At 50.6% G+C, this 23,384-nt stretch overlaps 1 protein-coding gene and 1 long non-coding RNA gene across 2 annotated transcripts in view; one reads left to right on the forward strand and one right to left on the reverse strand.

The window, feature by feature from the left end:
• Positions 1-23,384, reverse strand: part of BRD4 (bromodomain containing 4) — a 72,946-nt gene that overhangs the window by 25,586 nt on the left and 23,976 nt on the right. The window contains 7 exon segments of the mRNA XM_051641578.1: positions 2,741-2,869; positions 4,029-4,388; positions 4,921-5,204; positions 10,318-10,453; positions 12,326-12,463; positions 13,925-14,243; positions 16,768-16,884. Of these exon segments, the coding sequence (XP_051497538.1) occupies positions 2,741-2,869; positions 4,029-4,388; positions 4,921-5,204; positions 10,318-10,453; positions 12,326-12,463; positions 13,925-14,243; positions 16,768-16,787 (1,386 nt within the window). The 5' untranslated portion in view covers positions 16,788-16,884.
• LOC127395136 (uncharacterized) overlaps positions 1-23,384 on the forward strand; it is a 90,455-nt gene that overhangs the window by 5,247 nt on the left and 61,824 nt on the right. The window lies entirely within an intron of this gene.

The raw sequence follows: 23,384 nt of genomic DNA on the forward strand, positions 1-23,384 counted from the left end.
TCTGGGGAAAAATTTGCCAGCAATAAGGAAAAAACTCATTTAAAAGCTGTATCCTCCAGGCTGAGATCTTCCACACCTTTTTCTGCAATGGATTTATGGTTGCAATCCCATCTCCTCTTCAGCCTGCCTGGATCCTCCCAACCCACATCCCACCAAAACCTCAATTCAACCCCAACACTGGGGCAAGGACGTTTCCCATTATCCCCACGAGCGAGGGATGCGGCGCTGGTTTCATTCCCGTTATCCCAACAATGTCCAAGTTCTTTTTTCTCCTAAAGCCTGACAGGAAAATCCAATTTCATGTAAACCCAAGTCAGGTCAGGTGGGACACCCTGGTTGGGTCTGAAGGAAGGGACACCTGGGCGGGTTTTTATTTTCCCAGGAGAGCAACAGGAGCCTCTTGCACCAGAAACGAGATTTTCCCACTAAGGTGCCACCTTGTGAAGGGTGAAGAATTCGCAGACAAAAATGTAATTTCTTTGGTTCTCCTCCAAGGTGAGACCTGAAAATGGGCTCACCAGCCTTATCTCCAAAACCTGCAGAGCGTCAGAAACTCCTTTTGAGAAGTTTTGTCCTGAAAACAGTTTTCTGGGCATGAGAAAAGTGAAGGGTGAGGAGCCACCATGGTCCCATCTGGTGGGGAGCAGGATCCAGGCAGTGCTTTGGTACCATCCCCGTTGTGTTGCTGCCCCAAAATTCAACACCATTTTCTGGGGATGATTACACTGAAATCCCAGGGTTTTTTTCATCTTTATGTCAGAAATGAAGTTTCCCAAGTGGTTGATCTTTGCAGGGATGTGATCCCAAGCCTGTCTGCAGGGGGGGATGAGGATGAAACCCGTACACCTCTTGGAGCTGGTGGCATCACTGGTTGTGGAGGATTCTCCTTCATAAAATGAGGTGAAAGTCTCTGTGGCTTTTGTTTCTGTAAAGCCCCTCAAGCTGTGACAGGAGTGCTGGGAATTTCAGAGCAGATTCCTTCTGCTGCTGGTTGGAAAACACTCCAAGAAGCTGCTTAAAGAGGCCACAATGTTCTTCATTAGAGAAAAATACAACAAGAAGAGCAGCCAGAGGGTGAACATCATGTTTTGCAGGTGTCTGTTTACCATAAAATGCAGAAAACCCATGAATAAGATGCTAAAATCTACTAAATTCATACCGAAACAAAGCCAAAACCCCAGGTTTCCTCAGCATGTCTTTGTCTTGAAGGAAACCAGACCAAACCTGAGCTCTAGGGTCACAAAAGCGTCATGAAAAAATATGTCTCAGAGGCCACACGTGGTGGATTCTCTGCCACATCGTTCCCTTCAGCCTGGGTTGTGGTGTCACAGCTGGATGGGAGCAGAACAGCTGGATGGAAGCAGAACAGCTGGATGGGAGCAGAACACTTGGAGGCCTCGTCCTGGGCCAGAACCTGCCGCAAGTGAAGCTCCTTCAACTCCAGCCAAGGGAGAAGCCGATTCCCACCAAGGTTTTTCATTATCAAAACCCAGTCAAGCCATAAACTCAATTTTCTCCTCTGTTTTCTGGTTGTTTCTTGAGTCAAATGTCCTGCAACTTAAGTCATTTTCCACCCAATTTAAGTTTCCCTCCCCAATTTAATAGTTTATCACCCATTGAAGAGTCTTCCCCCCAGTTTAACAGTTTCCCCATCAAATTTAATATTTCCCCCCCAGTTTAATAGGTTTCCCCAATCTAATAATTTCCCCCAACTTAATAGTTTTCCCCAAATTTAATAGTTTTCCCTCCAGTTTAACAGTTGCCCCCCATTTAAGTTTTCCCCCAATCCAGTAATTTCCCCCAATTTAACAGTTTCCCTCCCAATTTCAGTTTATCTCCCCAACTTAATAGTTTTTCACCCCAATTTAAAAGTTTCCCCCAACTTAACAGTCCCCCCCAATTTTAGTTTTCTCCCGCAATATAAGTTTCCCCCCAATCTTACAGTTCCCCCCCCCGTTTAATAGTTTCCCTCCCCAGTTTCAGTTTCCCTCTCCAGTTTAACAGGTTTTCTCCAGTCTAATAGTTTCCCTCAAATTTGTTTCCCTCCCCAGTATAATAGTTTTTCCCTCCAGTTTAACAGTTTTTCCCCCAATTTAACTTTCCCACTTCAATCATCTTCCCCTCAATTGAATAGTTTCCCCACCCAAATTAACAGGTTCCCCATCCAGTTTCATAATTTGCCCCCCAATTTAACAGCTTTTTCCCCAGCTCAGATCCCTTCCCAACCCATTTTCCAAAGCAAATCTCATCCATTTTCTTCTCTCACACAGCAAGAAAAAATCCAGGAGAAATCAGCACTTAAGGAACTGCTGGAAATCCTGGACATGGGGAAGACTGGAGTGGTTTCTAGAGAGAGTTCTGCAATTCTTGGGTCAAAAGCCCCACTTTTAAGGGCTCTCTGTGCTCTCAGAGAGTTTCTCATGGCTCCTGGGAGCTTCTTTAGCACGGGAATAAGCTCGATCTCTTCCCAGGTGAGAAAAGTGACCCTTTGGATCCTTCCTGCTCCTTTATCCAAAAGCTCAGAGGACACAAAAAGTTGTTCTTAAACACTTAAATAGTTGAGAGAAGCAAACTGGGTTGAGCCAGCCCACTCCTTGCACCCCCTCCACAGCAAAACCTCTCACTTTGGTCACCATACTCCACCAGGGTGGTGTTTTTGGAAGGTTATTCCAAGACTATGTGGTCCCAAGGTTGGGAAAACCATGGAAAACCCAAGGAGGCTGCAGCAAAGCGTCCTTACCTGCAGCTTCCGGGCCATGGCCACCACCTCGTGGTCGGCGGGGTTGTACTTGTAGCAGTTGGAGAACATCAACCGAACGTCCGCCGCAAATTCCTGAGCATCTCGGTATTCCCGGGTCTCCAGTTTGGACTAGGAAGGGAAAAACCAAACCAAAAACCAACAAGTCTCTGCTATTAACTCTGCAAAGGCACCAGATCCAGTGGTTTGAGCAATAAGCCCCGTTGGTACCCAGGGATTTCATGTACCCATTTTCCTCCCTACGTTGGGGTGACTGGTTTTGGTCAAAGGAATGGCTAACTGGTCAAAAGAACCACCAACTGGTCAAAAGAAAGACTGATTTTGGTCAAAAGAACAACAAATTTGGGTTAAAAGAACGGGTAACTGGTCAAAAGAACAGCTAATTGGTCAAATGAATTACTAACTGGTCAAATGAATAACTAATTGGTCAAATGAATGACTAATTGGTCAAAAGAAGGACTGATTTTGGACAAAATAACAACTAATTTTGGTAAAAAAAATGAGTAATTGGTCAAAAGAACAACTAATTGGTCCAAAGAATCACTTATCGGTCAAAAGAACAATCAACTGGTCAAAAGAAGGACTAATTTTGGTCAAAAGAACGACTAACTGGTCAAAAGAACCAACTGGTCAAAAGAACCACTAAGTGGCCAAATGAATGAGCAGTTTGAAGCTCCTCAGGGTTTACAACCCAGTTCAGGGGTGGGTGGAGCAGGGGGCAGAGCTGAAGCTCAGGGAAGCTGAGGGCTCAGCTCAAACAGTGAAGGTTTCTAAATCTCTAATTAGATTTTGAAATTAGAATTAATATTTGATAAACACAAGTTAAAGACTTCTAAATTGTGAATTTGGGGCCTACAGGAAAGCTGGGCAGGGACTCTGGACAAGAGGTTGTAGTGAGAGGACAAGGAGTAATGGATTAAAACTAGAAGAAGCAGATCTGCAGGGGGGTCAGGAGGGTGGGAGCAGGCTCTTCTCAGCAGTGTCCAGGGCCAGGACAAGGGGCCATGGGCAGCAGCTGGAACATGGGAAGTTCCAGCTCCCCAGGAGGAGGAACTTGTTGCCTGGGAGGGTGGCAGAGCCCTGGGCCAGGCTGCCCAGAGAGGCTGTGGAGTCTCCTGCTCTGGAGACATTCCCAGCCCAGCTGGTTCCTGTGGGATCTGCTGGAGGTGACCCTGCTCTCCAGGGGGTTGGACTGATGATCTCCAGGGGTCCCTTCCCACCCTGACCACACTATGACCCCAAACTCCCCCTCCTCTCCAGCTGAGCTTACCTTGATTGTGCTCAGATCCATGGGATGTTTAATGATATCGCAATAATCGTGCAGTCCCAGGGCTTCCACATCCACAGGTTTGTAGAAGGGCCAAGCGTAGGCCGCGTGTTTCTTGGCGAACATCTCCTTGATGATCCCGCTGCAGTATTTTAACTGCTCAGAGATTTTGCTACTCTTTTCTACTACGTGTTGTTGGGAGTCTGGAACGTCCTTCTTTGGAGGCTTCACCGGGCGGCTGCTCTCCCGCCGCGGTCCCAGCTTGGTGGACTTGGGCTCAGTGGGAAGCGATGACGATTCATGGATTGGGTCGATGGTCGTTGGTGTCGTGGTGTCAGCTTTCCTCTTCACCCCTTTTTTTGTCTACAATTGAGCAAATAAAGCAAGGTTACTTTGGGCACCACCTTTTGGGCTTCAAACCAGTTGTGTTTCTTGGAGTGTTGACTTGGATTCACTCTCTCAAGTGGCTCAAACCTCATGACAACACTACAAGAAGGACACTGGAAGCCCTTCCAAAAATATTCAGTTATTGTGAGCTCTACACAAAACCCTACAGGTTATCTCTGTTGTACCAGCAAAGGTCTAGGCCATTTTCACTTCAGCAAGTCCAGATTTTCTTCCCGAGTCATAGAAGCTCAAGGAAGGAAGGTTCTGAACAGGGTTTCCATGCAAACTTGTGTGGAATTTATCATGTCTACCACCAGCTGGTGTCAGAGAGAGTCACCATAAGCTCCTCACATTTCTCAAACCATGAGTTTTTTGACCAAACTATGGTCATTCACCTTCAAATGTGACTCCAGTGGCCAAGCCAAGGGTGACCACCAGACCAGCTGACATTTCTACACCGTGAAGATAATTCAAGCCATCACGTTAAGATAATCAGGGAATGACTCACCTTCACGGGCTGGGCGGGCGTTGGGATCACGGGAGGGTGAGGCTGGATGGGCTGGGGGGCCGGGGCCGGCGGCGCGGGGGCCTGGGGGGCCGGTGGGGGTGGCACAGGGGGCTGGGGAGGCACCATCGTCATGACCGGGGTCTGCACGATGAGGTCGGGGGTGACGGAGGGGAAGGAATGAGTCGTCTGCGCCGACGGGAGCGTCTGCGCCGGCGCCGGCGTCTGGGCCGGGGAGGAGGCTTGGGTGGTGTTGGGTACCGTGGATGAGCCGGGCTTGGATGTCACTGCCAAGAGAGGAGACCAGGGGTTGGCTTCTCTCCTCACACTTAATTGTTTTAACGGGAAAAACAATTAACGTTTCACAGTAAAGAGCATTTAATGAACATTCCTGATGAGTCACTGGGAACGGGCAAGTCCCGGTCTTGCCCAACCGCTCCGGGACAAACACTCCCCCACCTTCTCCTTCAGCAGGACTGGTTTCACTGCTCAGGAGGTGACGTGGTGACCAGGACAAAACTGCACCAAAACACCTCCAGAAATAGACCATGGTCAGGCCAAGGGTGTGTGTGCCCCCTCCCTTCCCTTTCCACAAGATTTCTTGCAGGCAGGACAAGGAGTTGAGGACCTCTGTTCCTGCCTGGGCAAAGCTTCTTGACTGTCATCGTTTTGGAGCCAAAACTGGGCAGCTCTTCCCTCAGGAGCTCTGGTAGCAAGAAGAGTTTCTTCATTCTTGGTGACTTGAAGTGGTCAGAACTGGTCCTGGGAGAGGAAAATCTCTCCTGCTGGCAGGACAGCAAGGTCCTCGTTAGGTGATTTCAACCACAAAGGCTGGAAATGGTCCCTGAACATTCTAGTGGCCCTGGGGAAGCCACCTCCCTGCTGGAGCTTCTGTTGCTTCGCAGGACAAAGCTCCAACCAAGCTCCCAAACTTCCTGGTGTAGTGACATGTCCCCCAAAAGGGAATGCTGGGAGGCTTGGATGATGCTGGGACAGCACCAGCAGACCTCCAAGATGGAGGTATCAGCAAAGGGAGATCAACTCCAGAGTCTGGAGAAGGTCTGGGATCAGCAGGTGTGACAGGAGCACTTTCTGCCAGGTACCAAACGTACCTTGTTGGCATGAACTGGATTTACACCCTTCAGCAAGAAGAGAGCTTGGGAGGTTTGAGAACATGGAGATGATCCTGTAGAGACATCCCGAAGGGAAGCAATCCCACTGCTCCATCAAAAGCAGTTCTAGGTCCCCAACACAGGAAGGACATGGAGCTGTTGGAGCAAGTCCAGAGGAGGCAACGGAGATGATCCTTGGGCTGGAGCAGCTCTGCTCTGGAGATAGGCTGGGAGAGTTGGGGTGTTCAGCCTGGAGAGGAGAAGGCTTCAGGGAGACCTTGGAGCACCTTCCAGTGCCTGGGCTGGTGGGAGGTGTCCCTGCCCATGATGGGGGTTGGATCTAGATGATCTTTAAGGTCCTTTCCAACTCAAACCAGTCTGGGCCTCAGTGGTTCCATGCTCCAGACCTGTGCTCCCAGACTCCAGGTGCAGTTTCACCCTCTCCCAAGAAGGCTCCCGAGCACAAACCCTTTGCCATGTCCTGCCCCACCAGTTCTCCAGCTCCTCTGCTATGAGTCACTCCCAAAATACCATTCATTGGAAAAGGAGCACAGCTGGAGCCAGAGCCATCCCATGGTCCTGTTGGGATCTCATCGGTCCTGCTTGGGATCCCATGGGTCCTGCTAGGATCTCATGGTTCCTCCTGGGATCCTGTGAATCTTGCTGGGATCCCATGGTCCAGCTGGGATCCTGTGAGTCCAGCTGGGATGCCCCGGGTCCTGCTGGGACCATGAAGCAGCTCCTCATCCCATAGGCAAAGCTGACCCAATCCCACCTTGCTAAGAGCTCCAGGTTCAATCAGAACCCCATGGGGGTTCCATGAGTTAACCCCCAACGGGTCACTACCCGCTAAATCCCATGCCCAGTGGGATTCACTGGGAGCAGACTGGAAAATCATCATCTTGCAGGTCTCTGGCCAGACGTTCCAGACAGTCAGTAGCTATTTCATCATTCTTATTTCCTTCTACTGTTCTGTACAGCCAATCACAACAAGGCGGTGGGATGTCCCAGACTCCCAATGGTCCACACTAGGTTTCCAGGTGAACCTACGGCTGGGGAAGAGCTGGAGGGTGAGTAGCTCAGGGGGGACCTACACGTTCTATACAGGCTGAGGCTGAGCTGAGGAGACCCAAGTTTCTGAGGTTTCTCTACACCAGTTAGGTAAAAAGATCTTCCCTACGAGTATTTCATCCCTTCTCCTCTAGAGATGCTGGGAAAGGTGATGGCCAATGGTTTGCTAACCAAGAAGAGCTTCCAAAAATGGCATCTCAGGGACAGTGCCTAAAAAAATAAAAATTGAAAATGAAATCTCACGACCAGTAATCACAACTTGGACACGCCCAGAAAAATCCATCAACTGGGTTTGGTGGTGCTTCAAAACCTGGATTTTATGAATGTGGGAGGACTCAAGGATGTGGAGAGCAGAACCAGAGCTGTGCAAAAGCCACAAGTGGACACAGCCCTGCAAAAGAGAGAGATGAGTGGCCAAAAATGGTCAAGGGAAGGACAGGAAATAAACCCAAAAGCATGAAAGCAGGTGGAGATGTTGGGCTCTATGACTGTTTTTTGTTCCTCAGTGTTCTGGATGAAAAGCTGCTTGAAGCATGGTCTGAAGATGGTCTGAGGATGATCTGATGTCCCTCTTGGCAGAAAGATGGTGACTGTCAATATGTAATGTCCTGGTGATAGCCCCACAGTGAGGTTTCTTCTCCCAACAGCTCCTGAGAATGTTCAACATCCACCAACACTGGATTTTCTCCCTCTTACCCAGACAACCGGTCCCCAAACCCTCTGACGGATGACCCCAGCCATCTCCTGCTCATTTTCCAGTAAACCTTGGAAAAGAACTTGCTGGGATCCCAGCAGGACCAGTCTGTGGAGTCACAGCATTCCAGAAGGTTGCAGGACACTCAGGTCAGCTTCAATATGGGTCAAAGCATCTTCCTTTTGGTGACATCAGCTCGTTGACACTCCTGGTATGATGTTTGCCTCACAATGTTTGGCGTAAAAGAGTGAGAATGATCCAAGATGGAGATGACAGAGGTTTAAATGAAGAGGATCTTAAAACGGCCACATGTCTGATGAGATCCCATCATGGCCAGGATGCTCTCAGCCCTTTGATTGAAGATCCAACCACACCAGCAGCCAATGCTGAGCCTGGGAAATGGTTGATATCCACAAAAATGAGCTAATGAAATCGCTGAGGCATCAAGAGGGGCCTCAGAAGGTTATTTTACCACCAGGTTGATGTCCAGTTGTGGTGTGTAGAGGTTTTCACAGGAGAGGGTTCAGAGAAGAGCTCTGAAGGAGGACTGAGAGATGGTTTTTCTCCAGGACAGACCATAAATAGATGAACCACACGTTACGTGGTGGAGAGAAGATGAGATTGAGTCAGAAAACTGGTACTTTTTGACTCTGTAAATGACTAATCTGGGAGCAAAGCTACGAAGCAAAAATAATGAAGTCTACACCATAAAAACCTTCAGGTATCAACAGACACCAAGAGAGAACATCATGTCAGGCTTTTTTAACCTTAAAAATAGTTCCAAATGCCACAGTTTGGAGCCTAAAGTCAGTGGGTTGATATTTCAGCCCTGAAAAAGGGCAAAAGAAGGCAAATTTGTCAGTCTGGCTGCAAAAAAATAGAAGAGGTTTCTGGGATGGTGGTTGAGCCCGAGTCTGGTCTGCACAGAGTGAATCCACCTCAAGGCAGCAACGTTCCACCTCGCCTGGGGCTCCTCAAGCCTTGTTATCCACCCCAGTCATGGGATAATTAATAGCTGGGGTGTGGAAAACACAACTGGAGGAGGTTCTGCAGGGGGAAGGGACAACTCTCCACTGAGACAACTCTTTGCAGACTGGCAGATGATCCTTTGTGACATCTGCTGATCTGTGAAGAATTGTCCCAGTGAAGAGTTGTCCCAGACCCTTCTGCAGAGGCCAGGGGTGGGCTGGGATGCTGGAGATGTCTCCAGGATCTCCAACAGCAGAATGCACCAGGGCTGTCATCAGCTCCTCCGGGGTCACTGACGCGCTTCTGACTCAAGAAGAGTTTTAAGTTGCCGTGAGAAGCTGGTGTGAAGCTCTGACCCAGGAGAGCTCGTGCTCCTTCTGTCCAGAGGTACCTTCCCCTTGGGGTGATGCATCATCTCAGCTCCCAGCAGCAGAAATTCAACTCTCACTATTGCTCTCAGTCTTTGTTTTTTTTTGTGGAAAAGCTGATACGATGACGTTTCACCGGCACCGGCCTCAGCAGTGCTGGGTTGACCACAAACTCTGTCCCCATCGCTCCTCTTCCCCCCAAAACAGTGCCCAGAATAACAGAATCATGAAGGCTGGAGAAGACCTGAGATCATCAAGTCCAACCATCAACCCAACCCCACTGTGCCACTAAACCATGTCCTAAAGTGCCACATACACACATTTTTTTTAAGCCCTCCAGGGATAGAGACTCCACCACTGCCCTGGGTAGCCTGGGCCAGGCCCTGACAACTCTTTCCAGGAAGGAATTGTGCCCAAAAATCAACCTCAACCTCCCCTGGGCAACCTGAGGCCATTTCCTCTAGTCCCATCACTTGTTTCTTGGGAGAACAGTCTAACCCCCCCATGGCTCCAACCTCCTTTCAGGCAGCTGAAGAGTGAGAAGGTCTCCCCTCAGCCTCCTTTGCTCCAGGTTGAACATCACCCCCAGTTACCTCAGCTGCTTCTCAGAAGTTCTCCAGCCCCTTCTCCACGTGCTTCAGCCCCTTCTCCTTGTCCTCCAGCCCCTCCTCTTTGTCCTCCAGCCCCTTCTCCTTGTTCTCCAGCCTCTCTTCCTTGTCCTCCAGCCCCTTCCCCAGCTCCGCTGCCCTTCCCTGGACACGCTCCAGCCCTTCAATGTCCTTCTTGTCCTGAGGGGCCCAGAACTGACCCCAGCGTTTGAGGAGTGCCCAGCACAGGGGGACAATCCCTGCCCTGCTCCTGCTGGCCACACCAGTGCTGATGCAGGCCAGGATGCTGGTGGCCTTTTGGCCACCTGGGCACACTGCTGAGAGAAGCCACTGAGAAGGGACTCCTGGGATCTCCGCCAGCTCTGGGGGAGAACCTCAGGCCAGCAGGCAAGAGCAGGAGGCAGCTGCTCCCCTTCCCATCCCCTTTCAGACCCTACACAATCAATCAAGGCACTGAGAAGACCAACGACCACAGCAACCCCACAGAAGGATGAACAGCTTTAATTAACAGCCCAAAGAACAGCCCAGATCCAGGGCTGTGGGTTCAGCCTGGCCCCCCCTGGCAGGAGGAGCTGTACCTGCTTCCTTCCGCGCGCGTCCCCTGCCCTTCGTCTGGGCGATGACGATTTCCGTCTCCTCCTGGGTCATCTCTGAGATCTTCTGCAGGAAAAGCTTCTCTAGAGCTTCTGCCATTAAGACTATGTCATCCCCTGGCTGGAGAAACACAGACAGAAGGAGTCAGGTGAGGGATAAACGGAAATACACACTGTGATAGGAGTCCACACATTACATTTCTCTCTGGAAGTGCTTCCAGAGAAAGGACTTTGTGCTTCCCCTCCTCAGCGCTGGTGCTTCCACCATGGTGGAGCAGAAAGGCCCAGGGGATCGTCCCCAGCACCAAACACAGGGACACACCTCACCCTAAAGCTCTTCTGTTTAGAGGTAGAGAAAAAGTGTGGAGTCCTGCTCCTGGAGAGGAACAACCCCGTGGAGCTGGACAGAGCAGGGGTTGAAGCTTTTAGGAGCCTCCTTTCGTTGCAACTGCACTGTGACAGCTCAAACCAGGAAGGGCAACGGCCAAGGAGATGGTTTTCAAGGACCAAAGCTCCTAATGACTACTTGGCACCAACTAGAAAGGTCTTGTTCAACATTTCTGAGAGGTGGAGGAGGAAAAGGTCAAAGCACGTGAGGGTGAAGCAATGGGGAGAAAAGACCCGTGAGAAACCAAGAGCAGAAACTGAACAGGAACTGAAACACGGGGCCAGTGATGAAGTGGGTGGAGTGGTGGGAAGGAGAAGGCTGGAGGCTCTGCCCATGTCTTGCTGACCTTGAGGGCAGCAGTAACCCTGTTGTGGTTCCCCATTTGCTGTCCTCTTGCTACTAAAGATGAGAACTAGTGAGTGCCTTTTCCTCAGTGCAGCCTGGTTACCACCTCCAAGAACCTTCTCCAACTCTCCAAGCTCTACCATCACCCTCAGGTTTGGGCAGACACAGGCCACCGTCCCACCACCACCATTTAGGGAAATGCCTTGGGATGCTCCTCATCCCTCTGGATATTCCTGCCTGCATCCCAGGTGGTTGCAGAAATATTTATAAGTAGTTCTTCTGGGATGTTTCTCACTGTCTGGAGGGAAATCTTCCTTCTCCCTCTCTGCTCCGGTGAGAGTTCTCCCCCCTGGAGAAATGGGGCCAGTTCTGGAGCCCCAAACACAAGAAGGACATGGAGCTGTTGAAGAGAGTCCAGAGGAGGCCATGGAGATGATCCAAGGCTGGAGCAGCTCTGCTCTGGAGACAGGCTGGGAGAGTTGGGATGTTCAGCCTGGAGAGAAGGCTCCAGGGAGACCTTGGAGCACCTTCCAGTGCCTGAAGGGGCTCCAGGAAAGCTGGGGAGGGATTTTGGCCAAGGGCAGGAGTGATGGGATATGGGGGGATGGCTTGAAACTGGAAGAGGGAGACTGAGGTAGGACATGAAGAAGAAATCCCTGGGACAGGGAAGTTGTGGTTGCCCCATCCCTGGAAGTGTCCAAGGGCAGGTTGGATGGGGCTTGGAGCCACCTGGGCTGGTGGGAGGTGTCCCTGCCCATGCAGGCAGTTGGATCTAGATGAGCTTTAAGGTCCTTCCAACCCAAACCATTCCAAGATTCTGATTCTGTTATGAACTCCCTATATCCCTGTTCTTTTCCCTACCAGATCCCAGTTTCCAACCAGCCTTCCATCAGTTCTTAACAGCGTGAGGGAAAGCATGAAGCACAGACCAACTCCTCACATCTCTGACAACCTTGGTGGCTTCTGCTCAAGCCAGACCCAAAGAAAATCTTAAAGAAAACAGAAAAGGAAACTAAACCATGCCCAGACTGAAGGGATCTGCTAAGAATTGTCCTGGGAGGGAAGGTGGTCCCACCAGCCCTGCTGCCTCCTGCCTCCTGGGAGGAGACAGACGTGCTTGAACTTTCATCCCGTTTGTTCTCCTACAGAAGCTGATCCTGGTGGTGGTTCCTTTCAAAAGGACCTTTGGAACAAGCAACTCTAGCACTTCGAACCAGGAGATTTGCCTTGGAAAAAGGCTCATTTAGGACCTGTTCCTACCTTATTGTAGATGTAGCAGTTTGTAAACATGGTGTTGAAGTCCTGGATACATTCTTGAGCGTTCCAGTAGTAGTTGTTCTCCAAGCGTTTCTTTATTGTTCCCATGTCCATCGGGGTCTTAATGATCTTGTAATAATCCTGCAAAGGGAAGAGAGGGAGAGATCAGGCTGGGAACTGAAAGATTTACCACGTTTATGGACCAAGATTCCTCCCTGGACCCACCTGGGAGGTCTTTCTGAGCTCAGAAGATTGAGCTGCCAGACTGAGTCCCCACCAGCTTCTCCCTGGGGATTTTTAGTTCAACAGAAGGATAAAACTTTGGTAGAGAAGAAATTTAACTCCAGAGGCACCAACATTTCCTGATTTTGGGTTTTCAGCTGGTGACAATGCAGGGTAATTCCTAAAAATTTGATGGGAAATGTAGGAGCCTTGGGAGGAGGTCACTGGTTGGGTGCAGCAACAGGAGAAGTGGGGAAATCACAGAATGGTGGGCATTGGGACCTCTGAAGATCACTGAGTCCCTCAGCACCACGTACACGACATAGAAACCCTTCCAGGGATGGGGACTTCACCACCTCCCTGGGCAGCCTGGGCCAGGGCCTGACAACCCTTTCCAGGAAGAAAAAGCTCCCAAGATCCAATCTAACCCTCTCCTGGCACAACTTGAGGCCATTTCCTCTTGTCCCGTCACTTGTTCCTTGGGAGAAGAGACTGACCCCCCTGGCTCCAACCTCCTCCCAGGCAGTAGCAGAGCAGTCTCCCCTCAGCCTCCTCTTCTCCAGGCTGGACACCCCCAGGTCCCTCAGCTGCTCCTCACAAGTTTTCCAGCCCCTTCTCCTCATTTTCCAGCCTCTTGTTCTCCAGCCCCTCCCCAGCTCTGCTGCCCTTCTCTGGACAAGCTCCAGCCCCTCAATATCCTTGGCCTTTGGGCAGATGGCCTCAACCCATCGATCTAGATCCCTCTGTAGAACCTTCCTACCCTCAAGTAGATCAACCCAACTTGGTATCTTCTGCAAACTCACCAAGGGTGCCTTCGACCCTCTCAATTTACTGCCAAATAACATAAGAATTGGTGTCCCTGAGGAAATGACTCATGTGATGCTGCCAGTTTTGGAGCTTAATAATTTTTGGTGCTTATTAATTTTTGAAGCTTAATAATGACAGGTGCTTGGCTGGGGCCACAGACTCGCCCAGACTCCTAAAATATTAATCCTATTTTCTTCTCTGCATCCCAGAGGATGATAAAAGGAGGATGATTAAAGGCAAAGCAGTATCTGAGCCACTGGAGGTTCCTCCTTGTGCATTTTCTAGAAGATCACAGCATTATTTAGGTTGAAAAAGACCCATCACATCTTCCAGCCCAACTGTTAGACCGTAAGACCAACTATTAGATCAAGTCCAACCATTAGGTCATTAAGTCCAACTATGAGATCCAAGTCCAACCATTAGATCATTGAGCTCAACCATTAGATCAAGTCCAGCCATTAGATCATTCAGCTCAACCATTAGATCAAGTCTAACCATTAGGTCATTGAATCCAATGGTTGAAGACCCAAATGCCTTGAGAACCCTCATCTGGCCTCCCAACCTCTTACTTACAGGGAGGTTCAGCTTGACAGCATCCACAGGCTGCTGGAAAGGCCACGCAAACTGGTGCTTCCATAGCGTCTTGAGCACCACCTTGAGCAGATACTGCAGCTGGTTGGTCTGGCGCTTGGGTTTGTTGGGGTTGGAGGTCTCTGGTGGAGGGGGATTCACGCCCACCGTGCTGCCTTGTTGGGGCTGAGCCTGCGACTGCGTCGTAGACATCTGGGTGGCTTCCAGTCCATCCCCCATCACCGGCAGGTTCCTCAGTCTCGTTCCAGGGCCGCTCTCCGCCGACATGTTATTGATCCCATTGCATTCCTCACCGGACACCCTGCGGGACGAGGAGAAGGGGGATGAGGTCAGGTCAGCCCCAGGCTCTCAGCCTTCCTTAAAAACACACCAGTGAAGCTCCACCAGCCCAGCTCGGCCAACCAGCCCTGCTGCCCAGTCCCAACAAACGACAGTGACGTCAATGTTCACCATTCCAGGGCAAGAAGGAAGATTTTTCACCAGACAGGGCAGGGCTGGGACAAGGAGTCATGGTTTTAAACTGAGAGGGGAGATTTAGGTTAGATACTGGGAGGAAATTCTCCATGAGGGTAGGAAGGTGCTGGAACAGGTTGCCCAGGGAGCTTGTGGCTGCCCCATCCCTGGAGGTGTTCAAGGCCAGGTTGGATGAGGCTTGTGCAGCCTGGTCTGGTGGGAGGTGTCCCTGCTCATGGCAGGGGGCTTGGAACCTGATGGTCTTTAGGATCCCTTCCAACCTTCACCGTTCTTTGATTCTGAGGCAATTTCTCCTCCCTTCCACAGCAGCACCAGTGCTGTCATTCTGTCCTTGGCGGAGTCTGAGCCCTGCTCTTGCCTGATCTGGTCAAGGAGAACCCCAAAGTTCTCCACAAAGACCCTTTGTTGCCTCTTAACGAGGCCCTCCCGAGCAAACTGCTGCTCATGCTCAGCAGGTCCCAGCTTCAGCTCTAGGGCTGGGTTCACCAACACCATGAAGAGAAGTTGGTGCTGGCCAACTTGTAGCCCCCACCCCCCCATGGGGCAGGTAACCCAGCTTCATGACTTTTAGGTGAACATTGAGCTGTTGTGGGACACTTCAGCTGAACCATGTGGTGGACAGAGCCCCACTGAACCCAGACTATCTGCTTTCGGGAGATAATCTAGGTAGATAATCACTTTAAGTAGTTAATTTAAGCAGATAATCTTGAGGTGACTTGTTTAGGTAGATAATCTAGGTAGATAAGAACCTTATGTAGTGAATTTAAGTAGATCATCTTTAGGTAGATAATGCAGGTAGATAATTTTAAGATAGATAATCTAAGCAGATAATATTTAGCTAGATGATCTGTAGGTAGATAATCTTCAGGTAGGTCATCCTGGTAGATCATCTAGGTAGATAAGGTAGATCTAGGTAGCTAATCTTCAGGTAGAAACTTGGGTAGATCTTTTAGATAATAGAATCTTTAGGTAGTTAATTTAAATGTCATTCTGAAGACAGAAACTTTGCGAACAAGGCCTTTCTGCTGATCTCCCAGGGCAGATTCCAGAACTCTCCAAAGCCACACACAGCCTGTCCACCTGAGTGAAGGGGCCACCACTGAGCCAGGAGCATGTATTAGAAATGGAAGAGGGAGACTGAGGTTGGACATTAGGAAGAAAGTCTTCCCTCTGAGGGTGGTGAGACACTGGCCCAGGTTGCCCAGGGAAGCTGTGGCTGCCCCATCCCCAGAAGTGTCCAAGGGCAGGTTAGATGGGGCTTGGAGCCACCTGGGCTGCTGGGAGGTGGCCCTGCCCATGGAGGGGGTTGGTTATAGATCTTGAAGGTCCCTCCAACCCAAACCACTCCATGATTCTATGCTATGATTCTATGACCTGGCGGCCTCAAACTACCCTTGCAGGGCATGTGGGACCTCCCTGGTGTAACCACACCCCCATGACCTGTGTCCTGTGTCCGAGCACACGCAGCACACGTGAAGCTTGAGACTTGCAGCCATTAATTAGAGAAGACCATAACAGTGGGTGAGATGAATTAAGAACCTCGTTGTTCACTGGTTTTGAGGGACACCTGGGCTGGGATGAAGATGATAATGTTTCCCACTCCTCCTCTCATGGGGTTATGGAGACACTTCTCAGCTGGGGCAGGACTGGGTTGGGTTTAGGACCTCCAGCCCTGCACGATTTGGAGAAACCCCAGTGGAGGCCAAGGTGTTCACCTTGGCAGAGCCATCTCCTGCACATGGACACAGCCTGGAGGCAGGATGTGGGGACACATGGGGACTCCCATGCTCAGAACAGCATCTGGCCACGGGTCTGGGTTGTTAATTCTGGAGATGAAGCATCTGAGCAATTTCACCTACCACGTCCCTCAGCTGCTCCTGAGACCCTGGGGAACCTCAGTCAGGCTCAGGCCACCTGCTCTGGCTGCCCCAGAACCACCACTGACCACCTCACACACCAGGGCAACACCAGGGGCTTTTCACCATGGGCTTGAACTTCCAGGGCTCCAAGTGAGTGAAAGCATGTCTGGAGCAGCCAGACACCCCTTCTTCCCCTGGGATGTTCCACAGGAGATTTTCCTGCTATGGATTCAGGACCCATAAGCTCAGCCATTCCCATCCTCTATTCCCACCCTTCCTGTTGCTCCTGCTTTTCTCCCCATGTTTGAGATTTAACTCCAACCTGCCACCATCTGGATTTCCCTCTCTTGCAAAACTCCCGGAACCGCTCTGGGGTGGTGCTGATCCCTCATGTTGTGAACTAAAGGGAAGCTACTGAGGGACAAACTGTCCTTGTGGAGTGATGGCCAAGCAAAAAGGATCCTCTTTACCCACTGCCAGGGGCTACTTTACCTTGTAGGATACATTGCCATCTAATTTTGCCCCAGAAAATGATGCCGAGTCAGAAGTTGCTTGGCTTGTCCATCTATCTTCTGTGGCTTCAGGCACAAATGCCTTTAGATACTGTATCTGATGAAACAAACAAAGCAATTAATCTGAGGCATCACAAACAAAGGCTACCTCCAAGAACCAGAGAGAACTTCATGTCCATCAACAGTCCAGTGAAGCAAAGGAGCCCATGGACACCTGGAATCACACCTGGGGAAAACAGAGGAGCCAGCCCCAATATTTCAGTTTCTCCCGGGTGCTTTCCCACTTCTAGACAATCTCCTTCCTGAAGTTCATCGTTCCAAGGACTGTGACCAACCGAGTGACCTAGTGATAGTACAAGGGGTGATGGTTTTAAACTGGAAGAGGGAGATTGAGGTTGGACATGAGGAGGAAATTCTTGGCTGGGAGGGTGGGGAGAGCCTGGGCCAGGGAAGTTGTGGCTGCCCCATCCCTGGCAGTGTCCAAGGGCAGGTTGGATGGGGCTTGGAGCAACCTGGGCTGCTGGGAGGTGTCCCTGCTCATGGTGGGGGTGGATACAGATGGTATTTAAGGTGCCTTCCAGCTCAAACCATTCCATGATTCCATGATTCCCTGCTGCTCCCTCTCCATGCACCAGCTCACTGGGAGCTGGGCTGCAAGGGAAAGCCAAGGAGTTTGATTTTTTTGAAGAGAAGGGAAAATATTCCAGCATCAGCTCAATTTCTTCCCCTTTAAAGGTTTATCAGATTTACCCTTTCATTTCCAGCTACCTTGTTTATCATTTATTTCAATTATGCCCTTATCTTTTCCACCCTCTCCTTCCTCTTTGGCCTGGTGAGACCACATCTGGAGTGCTGTGTCCAGTTCTGGGCTCCCCAGCTCCAGAGGGACAGGGACTGACTGGAGAGAGTCCAACGGAGGCTACGAGGATGATGAAGGGATCTGTCCATGAGGAAAGGCTGAGGGACCTGGGGCTGTTTAGTCTGGAGAGGAGAAGACTGAGAGAGGGCCTGACGAATGTCTATGAATATCTGCAGGGTGGGTGTCAAGAATGGGCCAGTCTGTGTTCAGTGGTGCCTGTGACAGGACGAGGGGAAACGGCACCAAGTGACAACACAGGAAGTTCCACCTCAAGATGAGGAGAAACTTTGCACTGTGAGGGTGACAGAGCCCTGGGCCAGGCTGCCCAGAGAGGCTGTGGAGCCTCCTTCCAAGACCCATCTGGACACGTTCCTGTGTGACCTGCCCTGGGTGTTCCTGCTGCAGCAGGGGGGTGGACTCGATCTTCAGAGCTCCCTTCCAACCCCTGTGATCCTATGATTCAACAAAAGGGTCCCAATCCACCACACATCTGTGTCACACTGAGCTCCAGATCCATGTCACACACACCTCCACTTCAAGACTTTTAACCTTCTCATGACACTTAATTTCATCTCTATTATAGACCAAAAATCTAATCTGTGTTACCAGCTGCGCTATAGATGGTGCCAGGCCTGGTACTGCTTTACTTGATCTGCATTATAGAGCAGAAATCAAGCTCGTATCACACCAGGTTAGAAATCTAATCAGTACTCTAGATTCATAGAATCATGGAATGGTTTGAGTTGGAAGAGAATTTAAAGATCATCTAGATCCAATTCCCACCATGGGCAGGGACACCTCCCAGCAGCCCAGGTTGCTCCAAGCCCCATCCAACCTGCCCTTGGACATTGCCAGGGATGGGGCAGCCACAACTTCCCAGCCCAGGTTCTCCCCACCCTCCCAGACAAGAATTTCCTCCTCGTGTCCAACCTCAAGCTCCCTCTGCCAGTTTCAAGCCGTCCCACCGCTCCTGCCCTTGTCCCAAGCCCCTCCCCAGCTTTCCTGGAGCCCCTTCAGGCACTGGAAGGTGCTCTAAGGTCTCCCTGGAGCCTTCTCTCCAGGCTGAACATCCCAACTCTCCCAGCCTGTCTCCAGAGCAGAGCTGCTCCAGCCTTGGATCATCCCTGTGGGCTCCTCTGGATTCACTCCCTGTCCTTCTTGTGTTTGGGGCTTCAGAACTGGCCTCAGTTCTCCAGGTGGGGCCTCACAAGAGCCAAGTAAAGGGGGAGAACAGACTGTGCTAGAGATGATGCTACATTCAGTTTTTCTTAATCTACAGACTAAGATGGTGTGAATCTGGGTTTTCTTCATCTAATCTGAATTATAGACTCGAACAACCCCATTAGAAATTTAATCCAAATTCTAGATCACACTACTGATGGTGCCACATCCAGGTTTTCTTAGTTTCTTCAGGTTCAGATAACCCTAATGTGGCACCACCTTGATCTACAGGTGAAGGACATAATTAATGATAAGAGAATAATTAATCTACAGATGAAAAAAGCCCACAGGTAGCACTGCCCCAGGATGTGATGAGCAGACTGTCTTTGCTAACTGCTCTGATGGGAGGCAAAGACACCTCCTGTATTCACAGCAACGTGGGAAAACCAGGTGGAACACTTAGTTAATTACTTTTAATTAATGTTTATGTGCTTCATTAGGTAAAGGTGTAAGTGAGATGGGGAGGAGGGACCTGGCTGGGACCATGTCTGGCACAGAGAGGGTTGAGTCCATCCAGCCCGTGCTCCTGGATCCACGTGTTTGAAATGGTCCCTGCCAAAAACATTCCTGGTTTCTGTTCCCTGGGGAAGAGATGGGAAGGGAAAGGGCTGTAACGTGGTACTGGAGCCACCAGAGGGAACTGCCAGGCCAGGAGGAGCCCAGGACTTGCAGAAGGACCTTCTCCTTCTGCTGCCCTATGGCTGAGCTGGGGGAGATGGGAATGGGGGAAGCAGAGATGATATTGGGCAGAAAAAAGGGAGAAATGGGTCTGGAAAATTCACTGTAGGGATGGGATAAAAGGGAACGTGGCCATGGGTTGAGATGGAGGAGGAGAACTCTAGAGGACACCAGAGATGGGGACTTGCCATGCCAGGCAGAGGAATCACAAGAGGATCAACCTGGTGGCTTCGCCAGGCGTGAGGCAGCGGTTGGACGCAAAAAGGGGGGAAATCCCCCCAAAACAAAGCTCTGGAAAGGGCAGTAACAGAGCCAGGCTGGGAATGGGGCTGCTGGGGGTGGAAAAGATGACATGTCTGGGAGTGACAGAGGTCAGGGAAGGAGGAGGGATGCAGGAACCACTTGAGAATATTTTCCAGTTGAAAAGCAGGAGAAATGAATGACCAGGAACACTGGGCACCTGCACCAGCCCCCAGAAAATATCTCAAGGGGAAAAAAAAACATCTCCCAGGGACTGGAAGAGGGTGGTGAAAGGAAGGAATTCACCAGCAAAGGTTGCTTTTTATTTGATTTGGGCAGGTGGTTTCAGGCTGGCCTGGAGGGGGAAGTGAGACCAAAGCAAGAGGTAGAACCTGAGTGAGCAGAGAGGGTGGAACCTGCAGGAACAACTCCCTGGATCAGGGACACTCGGGGGAAACCTGGAGATGACTCTGTCACCCACCCTGGAGGAGTCACTGAGAAAGATGCTCTGAGACCTCAACACAAGGGTAGCTACATCCACAAGGAGCTGCCCCACAAACTGCTCTTCTCCTGCCTCAGCCTTCAGGGAAAGATTCAGGAATGAATCTTTAAAAAGAAATCCCGAAAAGTGAGAATTATTGAGTCATGAAGTGATTTTATTGGTTTGGGGTATTTTTAAACCAGTGACTTGGAGGCTTCTTTGCTCATCCCTGAATGTGAAGGGTTGGGGTGGAAAATGACTTCCCATCAAGTGGGTGATGTCGAAGAAATGATGTTACAAACAGTGGTGCAGGCAGATGGGCTCAGGTCATGGAGCATTTCCAGCTCCAGAACCATCCACAGCAACTTTAATTATAGGAAAATGGAACTACTTAAATGTCCCTTTCAGGCAGGCTTGAGACACCCAAGGCCAGTTTGGTCTCTTTGGAGCAGATGGGGCAGGTCTGAGCCAGGATCAGTGACCAAAGTTAACCCTAATCCCTGTTTCTGCCCTGGTGGCCAGACTGGGTCACTGCTGCTCTGCTCTTCATGCCAACCAGATAACCAGGGGGCACCAGAATCTGCACCACTTGGTGGACACGAAGCAAAAGTGGCTTCAAAAAATCAGCAGAAAAGGTGTCAGGCCCAAGAGAGGCCTCAAAATGAAGAGTTTATTGGTGCCCCGGAGTGAAACGATTGGCTCCCAGGGGGTTATCAGTCACAGAGTGGTGGGGTGGGAAGGGACGCCTGGAGATCACCCAGTGCCACCCCCTGGAGAGCAGGGTCACCTCCAGATCCCACAGGAACCAGCTGGGTTGGGAATGTCTCCAGAGCAGGAGACTCCACAGCCTCTCTGGGCAGCCTGGCCCAGGGCTCTGCCACCCTCCCAGGCAACAAGTTCCTCCCCATGCTCAGCTTGAACCTCCCGTGCTCCACCTTGTGCCCATTACCTCTCATCCAGTCCCTGGACACTGCCAAGAAGAGCCTGGTTCCACCCTCCTGACCCCCCTGGGGATGTTGATCAGCCTTGAGGAGCTCCCAAGTTATTGGGAAGCGATGGGTAAGGAAGATCCAAACAGGATGGACATCATCCTCCAGATCCAGGCTGAGCCTCTCCTTTCTGTCCATCTCCTGCTCCTCGCCACTGTCCTCTGCTCTGCTCCCCCTGGCCAGGTGCAAAAACCACTTTTCTAAGCAAAACTCAAGCCATGGGTTTCTCCTGGGGACAACTCAGGAGGAAGGAAGGGCTGGAATTTGGTTTGCAAAGACAAACCTAACCCCAAAATCCAAGACAGGGATAGTTCAAGGCTAAGCTGGATAGGGCCTGGAGCAACCTGGGCTGGTGGGAGGTGTTCCCACCCACGCAGGGGTGTTGGTTCTAGATGATCTTTCAGGTCCCTCCAGCCCAAACCATTCCATGATCCTATGATGATAAGAAAACCACTGAGGTACAAAACATAAACTGGAGATTCCCAGATGAGCTGCATCATTATGGATCCCAGCCCAGGACACACGTGTCAGCAACAAAGAGGCTGGACAATCCAGCAGCTGAAAAGGCCAAGTGGGGAATGTGTGGTGGGCAGAACTACCCTTAATTCTGAGCCTGCTGAGCCAGGAACCAGGGATCATCACGTGCCACCACCGTCCCATGCCCTCCATGGACAAAGGGGAGGGACAGAGGGGACACACTGAGCACATCCCAATCTCCAAATGATTAGTTCCAGACTTAACTAATGATGTTTTAGCCAGTGCCTCCAGGAAAGGCTGCTGGGAAAGCACAGCAGCTTCCTCCTAACCTGAGACAGGGACATTCAAACCAAGCCCGGAGCTCTCCCAGTGCCCAGCCCAGCACATGCTGCTCCCCGAGGGAATATTTCCCAACAAATCCATCTTGTCACTCAAAGTTTCATCTGAAAATTCACAAAAAGTGGTTTTCTTCCAGCTCCTGTGTTATGAAGAGTTCTTTTTGTCTGTGTATGTACAGCTGGATGAAGATGGGTGAGGACCATCAGGAGCCACATCTCAAAGCCACAACTTGAGCCAGAAAACCCAGGTGAGGGGAAATTCCCACCTCAGATCCATGCAGGGTGGATGAAGTCAATTTTCCCCAGCCCCAAAACTCGAGGGCTGGTGATGACCCTGAGGGGCAGCACCAGGAGAACAAGAAGAGCAGCTTCACCTCCTGCATCCCACCACCCACCTGCCTTGAAGCTGTTCAAAAATCCCAAGGGATAAAAACTCCTTTTCTTAGGGAATGGGCTGGGAAACCTCCTGGAGAGAGAGACAAAGCCAAGGGGCTGTCCTTCTATCATCCATCCATCCATCCAAGGGGCAGAGAGCAACAAAACTCCACACACTACAAAGAAATTCCATAAAACTTTCCCGGGGTTGGTCAAGGTTGGCACATGCCTGTTGCCCCTATTATGCTTTGAAAGAGATGCTAATTAACTCCATTAATTAAGGAGGTTTCTGTACTGGAAAACACTCCATTTTTAGTAGAATAAAGGAAAAATAAATCCCTCAACTAGATGCAAAATAAAAGCCTTGCAGCTGGAGAAGGGAAATCCAGGGAAGAAAAGAATGATAGGAAGAAAAAAGTATCCAGCTTGAGCACCAGAGCTGCTGCAGGAGCCAGTTTCTGCTGGAAGATGGAACGTTTCATGGTTGACGTGCTGGGACTGGGCAGCAGGACAAGTGTTTCTTAAAAAAAGAGGGATTCCGGAGCTTTCCCCTCCAGCTCTATGGGTTTTCAAGGAGCTCAGCCCCTTCTGCACCCATCCAAGTGACAGAGAATCATAGGATCATCATAGGATGGTTTGGGTGGGAGGGGACCTTCAAGATAATATAGATCCAACTCCCTGCATGGGCAGGGACACCTCCCAGCAGCACAGGTGGCTCCAAGCCCCATCCAACCTGCCCTTGGACACTTCCAGGGATGGGGCAGCCACAGCTTCCCTGGCCCAGGCTCTCCCCACCCTCACAGCCAAGAATTTCCTCCTCATGTCCAACCTCCAGCTCCCTCTGCCAGTTTAAAACCATCTCCCCTTGTCCCATTTCTCAGGTGGTCACAGTCCTTGGAATGGAGGTGTCCCTGCCCACGCAGGGCTTGGATCTAGATG

The sequence above is a fragment of the Apus apus genome, chromosome 29, assembly GCF_020740795.1.
Source record: "Apus apus isolate bApuApu2 chromosome 29, bApuApu2.pri.cur, whole genome shotgun sequence".
Taxonomy (NCBI): Eukaryota; Metazoa; Chordata; class Aves; order Apodiformes; family Apodidae; genus Apus; species Apus apus.